General features: G+C 49.0%; 1 protein-coding gene across 2 annotated transcripts in view; it reads right to left on the bottom strand.

Annotated features, from left to right (window-relative positions):
- Positions 1-4,361: 4,361 nt before the first annotated feature.
- The window catches only part of LOC138164818 (excitatory amino acid transporter 5), an 84,805-nt gene continuing 76,861 nt past the window's right edge, over positions 4,362-12,305 (bottom strand). The window contains exons 7-11 of one of the 2 annotated variants that reach the window (XM_069092748.1): positions 11,244-11,477; positions 8,892-9,086; positions 7,170-7,304; positions 6,490-6,592; positions 4,362-4,595 (exon numbers count right to left, since the gene is read on the bottom strand). In XM_069092748.1, the coding sequence (XP_068948849.1) occupies positions 4,362-4,595; positions 6,490-6,592; positions 7,170-7,304; positions 8,892-9,086; positions 11,244-11,477 (901 nt within the window). The remainder of the gene's footprint in view (positions 4,596-6,489; positions 6,593-7,169; positions 7,305-8,891; positions 9,087-11,243; positions 11,478-12,305) is intronic. The other variant, XM_069092749.1, reaches the window with a different exon arrangement.

Here is a 12,305-nt window from a genome sequence, read left to right as displayed (position 1 = left end):
CTTAACCCCAATTGCTTAGGGGCGGCCAGGTGGCTCAGCGAGTAAGAGTACCGGCTCCAGTGTTGGGATGACCTGGAGATCAAATCCTGGGCTCAGACACTCAGCACCACACCCAGAAATAGCTGGCCGTGTAACCTTGAGCAAGTTACTTAACCCTGATTGCTTAAAAAAAAAAAGAGTAGACCTCACTCCAGTGTAACCTTATTTCTTTTTTTGACAAGGTTACAAAGGTACATCAGGAGAATAAGGTGGATGTCATTTAACCACCAGGTGGTGCTGCTGGCCACTAGCCTGATCCAAGTCCCAATAAGAGTCAGGTTCTGGGAAATCTCACATTCTCCTTGATGTCTATGTGCTCACCTAATACCAAAATAATCTCCAGGAAGGTGTTAAATCCCTTAAGAGGGCCAGCCACCTTTCCCCTTCCAGCTCCATCTCTTTCTAGTTGGCTTTGGGCATTTGTTTAAAGTCTAAGGGGTATAGTTAGGCTGGATTTATCCAAGCAGATTAGCCCTAAACCCCATCCCACTTGGAAATCCCATACCTTCCCTGAATCTGTTCTGCGTCACTATTGGCCCCCCACACAGAAGCAAACAGACGGGCCTTGCTGTACTAAAGTGCAATCTCTTTCTTTTTAAACTCAGGAACAGAATCAGCGAAAGAAACATAATTGGAAATCAGTTTAAACAGCTCTACTTTCCCCAGGCCTGGGCAGTCTTTAAGTAGTTTGCTGTTGTTACTATTGTGTATCTTTCATTCTCCAAGAAGACCAATGGCATCAAAAAAACGGTGATAGCTAGCTTATGGATATCCTGCAAACCCAGCCATTTAGGGTCATGTTAAATTGTTTGGCCTCACTTTTTACTTTCCCTGCCCTTTCTCCCCCAGCATTGACTCAAGGAGGTTCATACAATTAAACATTTCCAAATGTTGATTCACTCATGGCTTCTAGAGGGTCGCAGGTGGTGGGGAGGAAGGCCCTGGTTATTTTGCCCCTGTGAGCCTTTCTACTCACAATTCTGCCATAGGAGGTGATCTTTAATCATCTCCCCAATTCCCTTTTGGCTCTCTGTGAACTGTCTGGGCTGCAGAGGACTTCAGTTACTCTTCCTGGTGGAGCCTTGGGGTGTGGTCAAGGGCAGGCCAACCATGATGCTTCAAATGTCATCTTGCCTTCTCTGGGAGGAAGGAGGAGTAGCCAGGCTCAGTGAGTCAAGGTTCTACAGCAGAGCAGGATTGAGATGCAGGCATGGCCCTACCAGAAGCCAGTCAGGGGGCCCGTGTCTAGGTATACGTGCTTTTCTCTCCCAGGTATCTATCTTTTGTGTTCCAGCCACCATTGACACCTCTGACCCAACAAGGCTCTCAGCAAGGCACTATCATTACAGACTCCCCCGGCGGCCACCCAAGGCTTTCTGTACAGGTCCAGTGATGGACAGTTTCTGTTGTCTTGAGGACCAGCCCAGCTAAGTCTGAAGACAGTCAACACCATGCTGGTTAAAGAGGGATGGAGTTTTGGGTTCCAGCCTTTCTCTAAGGCTTTCTGATAAACCTTAGAGAAGTTGTGATCTGTATCAGGGGAGAGAGTACCCACCCCAGAGAAATCACAGTTGGTTAAGGATCACTGGACACGGGGAATTGGACATTGGCAGATCTCTACTAACATGTCAGATCGTCCCCTGGGCTTCTTACCATTGTGAGCAAGAACACCCAGGGCAGGCTTGAGGAGCGCTCAGCCAGGGGCTCTTCCATATTCTGAGTCATTCCCCAGAGCCCAGTCTGACAATATTAAGAACTGACCCAGCACGTTTCACACAATGGTTCTGAAAGGGATGTGGGCATTTGAGGTGGACTTCACATCTGCCTGGGTGAGCCTCAGTTTCCTCCTCTGTAAAATAATGACTAGATGACCTCTAAGAACCCTTCTAGCCCTGGGACTAGGATCCCATGTAAAGACCTTTACAGAAAGATAATTAATGTGAACCTGGGTCACCTGGAGAGGGTCTGAGCTCCCAGGAAAAAGAAGGTGAGGGTCTCATTGTCCTGCCACCTGGAGTACTGGGCTCAGTTCTGGGCACCATGGTTTAAAAAAGCTTCTGTAAGCTGGAGAGTGTCCAGAGAAGGTGAACAAGATGGTGGAGAACCCTAGCTCAGTAGTCATATGAGGATGAATGGAAGGAAATGGGGGTGTTTAGCTTGGAGAAGACTGGGGGAATGAGAGCTGTCCTCAAGTATCTAACAGGCTGTCAATGGAAGGGTTCTGGCCCCAGAGGGCAGAACCTAAAGCCCTTGGTGGGGGGGGAGACGGAAAGGAGCACACTGAAGCTTGGGGTCAGGAGAGCCTTCCCAACAAGAAGAGCCGTCCCAAAGTGGAACAGGCAGTGGGTTTCCCCTCACTGTAGGCCTTCAGGCAGAAGCTGGACCACAACCTTGAAAGGTGTGTTAGGGTAGCAATTCCTTTCATGTATGGACAGGATTTGATTGGCGCTGAGGGCATCCATCCAGATATTTCTTAGGGATGGTGAACTTTGCTCAGTAGTTTATCTCAGGGCACTCAAGGTCAGTGGAAGCCTTCATACCCTAATGGAGAAGAGGAAAGTCCCAGTAGTGGGGGATGGAGCAGATATTGCCTAGACCTTCCCCGGTGAAGCTTCTGCTACTATGTTGGGATCCAGACTTTCTGTGTCTTATGGAAAGAGACCAGGGGTGTACCTGAGAATGTTTAACAACCAGCTTTCCAAAAATGCACAACACACTTTTAAATTTAATCTGCAATATTAACATTTTCCCAATGCTACCAACTTCCAGAGAGAGAGAGAGAGAGAGAGAGAGAGAGAGAGAGAGAGAGAGAGAGAGAGAGAGAGAGAGAGAGAGAGGTGATAAATTGAGGTATATATTTTTTTCCAGACATGGCTAATGTGGGAATTTGTTTTGCTTCACTATACAGTGGCACAGTAGCCAGAGCACTGGGCCTGGAAGACCTGAGTTCAAATCCAGCTTTACACTCTGACTAGCTGTATGATCTTGGGCTGCTAAACCTTTGTCTGACTCAGTCTCCCTAACTATAAAATGGTGATAATGGCAGCGCCTTCCTCCCAGGGTTGTTGTGAAGATTAAGGGAAAAAATACTTGTAAAATGCTTAGCACAATGCCTAGGCCATAGCAGGTGCTTAATAAAGACTTTTAAAAATAAGAGTTTTGTTTTTCTTGTTCTCTTATTGGGGGGGAGGCATAGAGGGAGATGGGAAGGAGAGAATTGAGAGCTGAAAATGTGATACAAATGAATTTTAAAAATTCTTTCCATCATTTCCTTAAGTCCTCTAGGCAATCAACAAGACAGCATATGCCCTCCTTGATGCAGAGAATTAGCAGATTTCCAAGATGTGAAAGCACATACTAAAAATTTAACAATGGACTCTCCAACCAGTTTAAGCTGTCACCAGGACTGTCCTTAGCGCAATACCTAGAATATAGTAGGTGCTTACTAAATGTTCATTGACTGACTCCACAGCTAGATCTCTACCCACCAACCAGGCTCCTGTTCCTCCTCCCCTTCCTCTCCTTGTCCACCATCACCTCCCACCCTCCCTATTCCTGTCTTCCCTTCATGTTCAAATATCCAGGCTTTTTCCCAAGCTTCAGTTTTATTATAAATACACTCCCACAAAAATCAGGAGCATTTTTGTCCTTGTCCTCACAACGCAAATGCCTATCCCCACCTTTTCCTTTAGCTCCAAGATGAGGCCTGGGGTTCAGGAGCCAGAAAATCTCCAACTGTTGTCAGAAGAGACAGAGGGACTGCTGGGCTGGATATCTGGAGGCCCCACTTTCAGAAGTCCTAAGAGCCAGCCTGCATTCAGGCCTCCCAATCAGGGAGCACCTGCCAGAGCTGAAGGGGAGCTTGGAGCTGGTGGCCTCTCACCTGTAGAATGCCCTTGGGCAGAACAAATCACCATGGTAGAAGGTCCTGGAGCCCCAGCTCTGTATCAGAAGGCCACGGCTCCTCCCAGGCTTCTCTCCCCTGGCCCTGAGGCACTCCCAGTTTCTGTCAGGGAGCTGCTTTGGCTGTGGCCAGGGTCCCTGATGAAGCTGCCAGCAAAGAGTGGCTTAGGGGCTGGGGTGTCTAGGACCCAGGAATCACAGAGGTCTGAGCTGGGCAGCCCTAGGGAAAAGAGGCAGGTGTTCCTTTACCAAGATAATGCCCCCAAGCCAGTGGAGCCAAGCAAGGCTGAGTCCACTGCTTCCCAATGCAGAGAGAGCAGGGACTTTCCTGGGGCATCACTGACTGCCTGGCCTTCAGAGCCCCGGAGTCCAAGAAGAGGCCTCCCCATGGCGCTGGGGGCACGTTGGCCGGAGGCTGCCTAGACGTTGGTCTCCAGCTCATTGATCTCGATGGTGCAGTGATCGGTGCTGGGCAGGGACTGAGTGGGTTCATCATCTTGTTCCACTTGCACAGGGACATGATGAGAGAGAAGGGCCGTGTCCAGGGCTGGCCCATGGGCCCCTGTCATGCTCTTCACGCAGCCATTTCTTTGCGATGCCACGATCTCTTCCAAGCTGACAGGCTTGGTGTCACAGGGTGGTGGCTTCTGGCCCTGGAGGGAGAGAACGGGAATCGGGAGGCAATGAGTCTCAGGGGTAGCAGCAGGAGAGATTGGGGCTAGACACCAGAGGGATGAGGCTTGTTTGGCTTGGGCTTGAAGGACAGAACAAGGAGCAGTGAGAGGTTACAAGGGGTCAGACTTTTGATCCAGAACAAGAAAGTGGAGCTGTCCAGCCATAATGGAATGGTGGCCTTGGTAGGGTAGGTAGTGAGTTTCCCCTAGCATGGAAGGGATGACTCCCTTCCATGAAGGCTGAAGGCTGGATTCCCTTTTGTCAGGAGGTTATGGGGTGGGAATTCTTACGTAGAGGTTGAACTGCCAGCTCTCAGATCCCCCAGTTGGGGAGAACCCACATCTTTGAGGAGTTGAGAGAGTGGTAGAAAAAGCTCCATCTGGGAGTGGAGACTTGGGTCCAGTCCTTGTCCTACTTCTAATGAACTGGGTGACCTTGGACAAGTCACTTCTGTTCTCTCAGGGCCTCAGTGTTCTCATTTGTAGAACAGGAATGATAGGAGTTGCCTGTCCACAGGGTAATTGAGAGACTCATGTGAGCTGGGGCCCCTTACAAAGCTCTGTAATCCATTACAGCACCCCAGCTGGTCAGGTTGGGCATGGGCCTCAGTGGGCACCTGGACCAACCCCCTCCCTGAGTGGGAATCCTTCCTACAAGACATAAGACAAGCCATCATCTTGCCTCAGTCTGAAGGACTCCAATGATGGGGAGCTCACTCCCCATTAAGTGACTTTGGGGGTTTGCTCTCTTGGTAACAAGTTTTTCCTTTCCTCTTTCCTCCTCTCTGATTCTTGAATGTCCATATATCTTGTAAAGCCGAACACCCTCCAGAAAGCTTTCCCTGATCTTGAATGTTGGAGAAGGAAATGGCAAAGCACTCTGTTATCTTTGCCAAGAAAACCCCAAATGGGGTCATGGAGAGTCAGACATGACTGAAAATGACTGAACACTAAACCCCTCTAATGCACGTGTCACGTCCTTTCTCCTGGCGCTTTTTGTCCTGTCTTGTCCTCCAATTAGACTGTCTGATCCACGAGGATAGGGATGCTCTCTGAGCCAAGCTTGGTGTCTCTGCCCGCAGCCAACACATCTGGAATTCTGTAAAGGCTCCTTGAATTTGTCATTAAGCGGTCACTACCCCCCTGCGCTTATGGAGTACTTTAAACTTGGGAGCTATTCTCAGCAGTGCAGTGATCCAAGACAATCCCAAAGGCCTCATGATGAAGCGTACATACTCTCCGCCTCCAGAGAAAAAGCTGGTATTGACAGAGCACAGATGGGCTATTTTTCACTTTCTTTCTTTCTTTTTTCTTTTATTTGAGTCTTCTGGTACAAAATGACTAATATGGAAATGTTTTACATAATTGCACATGTATAACCTCTATCTGATTGCTTACCACCTCAGGGAGGGTGGACGGGAGGGAGGGAGAGATAGAATTTGGAACTCAAAACTTTAAATAAAAATGTTAAAAAATTAAAAAAAAAAAAGAAATTAAGTCCTTTTCTGATCTGTTGTCTCACCTGAGCCCAGACCAAGCCTGTGTGGCTGCTGGGCATAAACATTTCCATTTGACTGAGAACTGAGACCTAGAGAAAAGGGAGAAAAGTGCCCAAGGTCACATAGTAAGGTGGTAGTAGAGTCTGGGTCTCAGTCCTGAACTCTGACCACTACCCCACACTGCCTTTTACAGAATTATTACTATTATTATTTTCTTAAGAACAAGAAAGAAGGGAGTTTTGATATCATTGAGTCTAACCCACTGGATTTACCAATGAGGAGACCAAGAGCCAGGCTTGATGGGAACTGATGGGATGACCAGGCCTGGGTTCAGGCAGAGGATGGGAGTGAAGAGATTTGAGCCCCATTCTTACCTCTGTGCCTACATCTCGGGCAAAATCCTTCCGGCAGATGTGAGCCATGATTCCAGCAGCCAGTGCGTCACCCAGGACATTGATCATGGTCCGGAAACGGTCTCTGATAAGCCAAACCAGAGACTTCAGGACCAGGGGCCAGAGCTCCTGCTCCCTAGGCCTTCAGTCCATCAGAGGGGTTCTATCCCAAAGTAACTAGGTCCTTCTCTGGTACCTTTGCTCTCTGGGTTAAAATGTTTACCAAGCTAATGAACAAGGTAGGCAATGTGGTGAGGGTGGGAGGAGAGTGCTGGACCTCCTGAGGACAAACTGCTGGTCAAGGACTCCAGAAGCAACCACTGGCTGACCAACAATATGTGTGCTAGCCACATGCTATCTGCTCTTTAAAGCAGGTCAGACGGTGTCCATTTGGCAAAGCTTTGTAAGTTTTTGTTTTAAAGAAATCTCCCAGGCCTTCGGACACTGAGATGGGCCCTTTGGGGGCCAAGAGGACATTCCCAGAACCCAGAAAAATACCATGAGGGAAACTGTGCCACCCCCCTATGGGTAAATCCAGCACCGGCTGGGGAAAGGCCAAGGGGCGGAGGTGTCAGGGGCTCAGGCCATGGTTCTGCCTAAACCCCAACACAGTTTCCAAAGAAGACTCTCCCTACCCTTTCCAAAGAAAATGGGTGACTCACAGGGCCCAGTCAACAGCAATGATGAGTGTGATGTCATCAGTGGGCAGCCCCACGGAGGTGAGCACGATGACCATGGTGACCAGCCCTGCCTGTGGGATCCCCGCTGCTCCGATGCTGGCCGCTGTGGCGGTGATGCTTGAGCAGGAAGGAAGAATAGAAGGCCAGGGCCCATCAGAAAGCCCAGCTCTCAGGGTGCCACGGCCTGGGACACAGGAGCCCCCGAGAGGGATGACTGGCCAGCGCTGCCCTTGTGACAGCCCAGCCCTCGGGGGTTCTCTGAGTGAAGGCCTCAGGTAGCTCTCGGCAGAGCCCAAGGCACAGGATGCCCCAGGGGTGCATGGGGAGAGTCATCAGGTGACTAGGTGTGCTATTGGACTACAAAAGGCACCTGTGCAAGGAAGGCTCCCTAGAACCTTAACTAGGAAACACTAAGAGCCGGGCAGGGACTGGTCTCAGGGTCAGGTTTTTCTGAACTCCATCAAACTGAGAAAATCATGCCAATAACAAGAGTAGTTCCCATTTCTATTATACTTTAAGGTTTACAAATGACCCAGCTTTGGGATACAGGAAGTAGGAAGGTTATTAATTTATAGATTCAGAAAAACCTGAAAGACTAGAACTAGCCGATCTATTGGGTCCCTCCAGCTCTAGAGCTAGGCTCCTATGATGTATGAAGATATGACTAGACCCAGGCTTCCAGGCACCAGCTCCACGGCTCTCCACTAGTGCAAGCTGCCATGAGAATTTGGAGGACAGAGAACCCACATGGCAGGTTCCCCATGAATGGGAGGCTGAGGGGAAGTCCTTCCCCTCTCAGGTCTCGGCTTCTTGGTCTGTGGAATGATCAAGTTGGACTGGATAGGAGTTAAGCTCTCTCTCTGTTCTAAAATTCCCTGTTCTAAGTTCCCTCCCAGCTCTGACATTTCCTGTTCTGAGCTTCCTCCCAGCTCTGATTTTTCCTGTTCGAAGACCCTTCCCAGCTTTGATACAACCTATTCTAAGTTTCCTCCCAGCTCTGACATTCCCTCTTCTAAGCTTTCTCTCAGACCAGACATTCCCTGTTCTAAGCTCCCTCCCAGCCCTGACATTCCCTGTTCTAAGGCCCCTCCCAGCTCTGATTTTGGGGTTTCTCCCAGTCCCAACTTTCCCTTTTTTGAAGGTCTCTCCTGGTTTTTTTTAAGCAATTGGGGTTAAGTAACTTGCCCAAGGTTACACGGCCAGCTTTTTGTGTGTGGGTATTAAGTATCTGAGGCCAGAACCGATCCTGGGTCCTCCTGACTCCTGGGCCGGCTCTCTTACTCACTGCACCACCTAGCTGCCCCAGTCTCTCCCAGATTTAAGATTCATGTTCTAAGGTTCCTTCCTTCACTGTCTCTATTCTAAGGTCCCTTCCAATGTTACCACTCTATTTTCTATAGCATCTCTTTCAGTAGAATTGTAGACTTTAAGATAGTTTCTAATTAGGATTTTCCTAGCCCGCAGCCTCAGCTAGCTTTAACTTTCTGAGCTCTGTGTTCTACAGTTCTCTATTCTAGGGTCCCTCCCAACTTTGACACTTTATGTTCTAAGGCCCTGGTCAGTGCTGATCTTCCTGTTCTGTGTTCTAGGGTCTTGGCTATCTTTAACATTGTGTGGGTTCGTGGTTTGCCATAGTGGGCAGGGGGAGGGACCTTGACTCTGCTCTTCCCCTCCCCCCCTGAGTATGGGGCAAGGAGTTGGCACCTGATGGTAATGATCTGGCCAAAATCCAGCTCATAGTTGTTGACTTGGGCGATGAAGATGGCTGCCACAGCTTCGTAGAGGGCCGTGCCATCCATGTTGATAGTAGCACCCACGGGAAGCACAAAGCGGGCGATGCGCCGGTCAATGTGGTTGTTTTCCAGCAGGCACTTGAAGGTGATGGGCAGAGTGGCCGAGCTGTGGGAAGGGAGGCGGCTTCAAATCTTGCTTGCTGACCATCAGAGCTCTGGAGAGGAGCTCACCACCCCCAGGCATTGCCAGGTTCTGTGGGGTGGTCCAGAGCTCCCTTGGGGTCTGAACCAGACTGGCCTCCGCCCCAGGATGACTGCCCTGCAGTCTTCTGACACTCTTGCTTTATCCTTTTTGGTTTTTTTTTTTTGCTTTTTTTTGGAGGGCAATTGGGGTTAAGTGACTTGCCTAGGGTCACACAGCTAGTTTTTTTGTTAAGTGTCTGAGGCCGGATCCGAACCCAAGTCCTCCTGATTCCAGGGCCGGTGTTCTATTCACTGTGCCACCTACCCGCCCCTCCTGCCTTATTCTTTGCATATGTGGTTGTTTGCATGTCCTCTCCCCGACTAGAATGGGAGCTCCTTGAAGGCAGAAGTCATGTATTTGTCTTTCTTTGGGTCCCCATTGCTTACCACAGTGCCGGCTGTGTAGCTACACAGCAGGTACTTGCTAAATGCCTGTGGACTGACTCCCTAACCTTCTTTGCTTCCCCGTTAGACCTATGGGAGATGTGCTGCAGGGTCAGCCACAAATAGGTTTTGTGTGAACATAGTGAAGCAAAGGTGTGCTTGCAGCACTTCAGAGCTGGAAGGCACTTCCCAAGCCATTGGCCAGCAAATCCCCCTGGAAACTGAGAAGGAATCCACATCATAGTGTACTTAACCAGTCCTCCTTCACCCTTGTCATGAACACCTCCAGGAACAGGGAGCTCACGAGTGCCCAGGTTGTTCCATTCTCCTCGGGGCCAGCTTTCCTGGTTAGGAAGTCTTTCTTCATGTCCCACTTAAATCCACCTCCCTGTAACTGTTCTTCCTCCTTCACTGTCCATTGCTCCTGGTTCCATTCTCTGGAACGAGGCCAATCTCTTTTTCACAAGACAAATTCTTAAAGATGGCTCCCACGTCCTGCCCCTCCCTCTCCAAGTCTTCTCCTATCCGGGCTAAACTTTTCTATTTTGTTTGACCCATGCTATGATACAGACTCAAGGTCCTTCACCATTCTGGCTGCTCTCCCATAGCCACTCTCCAGTTTATTAATGTCCTTAAACTGGAGAGCCCAGAACTAAATACAAGCCTTCTGATGAGGTCCAATGAAGGCAGGGTCCACCAGCATGACTCCCTCCCTACTCCTGAAGCTCTGCCCCTCTTCACATAGCCCAGGACTGCTCTAGAGTCCTTGGCCACCATCTTGCAATGCTGACTCCTGTTGAACTTGTGGTCTTGTTCAGAACAACTGCCATCCAACCACTCCCCACTCATACTGTTCTTGAAGTTGTGAAATTTGTGAAGTTGATTCTTTGAACCCAAGTCAATGGTCTGGCTCCAGGAAGATCCTCTCAGGCCAGATCGTAGACTTGGCTTCAGTGTATTTGTTTTCCTTCTCAGACCCCCTCCCCCAAGTGGCATTCTATATTCTAAAGCTCCTCTCATCTCTGACATTCTCTGTTCTAAAGGTTCCCCCATCTCTAACATTCCTAGTTCTAAGACACCTCCCAACCCTGACATTCCCTGTTCTAAGATGCCTTCCAACTCTGACATTTTCTGTTCTAGAGTTCATTCTACTTCCATCCTCCTCAGATGCACCATTCTCTGAGTCCAGGAGTCTAGGTCTGGAGCCACAGGCCAAGGGTGGTGGTTGCCATGGCAGCAAGAGCTGCCTTTAACCAGCCCCAGCTGCCTGGGTCTAATGAGGCCAGGACCTTAGCCAAAGGCCCAGCTCCTTTGGAGATGGCTTCTTCTGCAAGCACAGACTGGCCCCAACCTCTCAGCAGCACTCCAATCAGAAGAAGCCCCTCCCATGCTCTCCCCCTCATTCTTACTCCCTTCCAGCTCTATCTTATGACTTGGAAGCAGAGGACTTTGGGACTTTGGGTTCAGTCTCTCTCTTGCTGCATACTAGCTGTGTGTCCTTGGCAAACAAGCCTTCTAACAGAACTGGCCAAGAGGAGGTTCAGCTTTAAGACTTGAAGATTTTGTGAAGCTGAGACTGTCATTCTGTGGTTCTAGGACATGAGAATTCTAAATAAAATTCCGTGGGTCTGAGATTCTAAGGGCCTCATATACTTGGAACCCTAAAACCCAGGGCGCTTTAAGCCTACGGTTCTACCTGGAAGATGTGGCCAAGGCAATGAGCAAGGCTTGGAGGACGCCCCGGATGAAGACAATGGGGTTCTTTTTGGTGATGACAAAGTACAGCATGGGGAGGATGAGGAGTCCATGCACCACCAAGCCACAGACCACGGTGACAGCATAGAAGCCAAGCTTCTTCCCGATGGCTGTGGGGTCGTCCATCTCCAGGATCTTCCCAGCAATGAGGAACACGATGCCGAAGGGGAAGTACCTATGAGAACATGGCCGGCACTTCTCATTCGGTGGTCTTGATGCCATCTCCCACCTGGGCATTCTTCCCTGAGCACCCCCAGCCCACTTGGCTCTCTCTGAGGTTCTAAGAGAGCTTGGGCAGTTTTGATTGTTAGAGCATCTCCTCAATGGGCACCGAGCAGAAAAAAAACCTGCATTTACTGGGTTTTGTCTTGTTTTTTTTTTTTTTTACTGTTCAGTAGACATAGACTGATGAAATTGAGAGGGAACCTTAGAATGTGGAATGTAAGAGTTTGGAGGAACAAAGAGTGTCAGAGTAGAGAGGGGACTTTGAATAAAATATAACGAAGACTCAGACATAGGCATTACGCATACTATTAATCCCCATTTACTGATGAAGAAACTGAGGCACAAAACCCAAGGTCGCATTCATCAAGTATCAGAAGCAGGATTTGAACTTTGGCAGCCAGGTGGCAAAATGGATAAAGTCCTGGACCTAGAGTCAAGGAGACCCAAGTTCAAATCCTGACTCGGTTACTTACTAACTGTGTGGTCCTGGACAGCTCTTCTAACTTCAGTTTCCACATTTTCAAAATGGGGATCACAATAGTACTTATCTCCCAGGGCTTTTATGTGAATTAAGTGATATAATATTTGTAAAGAACTTTGTGAACCTCAGATATCTATAGAAATCTTGGTTATGGTGACAGTAACGATGATGAAGGTAATGGTGGTGATAATGGCGATGAAAGTGATGGAGATGATGATAATGATAGTGATGATGGTGATGAAGGTGATGGTGGTGATGATGATGATGGTGGTGATAATGGTGATGAAGGTGATGGTG

The sequence above is a fragment of the Petaurus breviceps genome, unplaced genomic scaffold, assembly GCF_028583685.1.
Source record: "Petaurus breviceps papuanus isolate PSGF00001 unplaced genomic scaffold, PetGlider_PUasm1.0 207, whole genome shotgun sequence".
NCBI classification, from domain to species: domain Eukaryota; kingdom Metazoa; phylum Chordata; class Mammalia; order Diprotodontia; family Petauridae; genus Petaurus; species Petaurus breviceps.
Note: the sequence above shows the minus strand (reverse complement) of the source record. Positions and strands in the feature narration are given on the sequence as shown.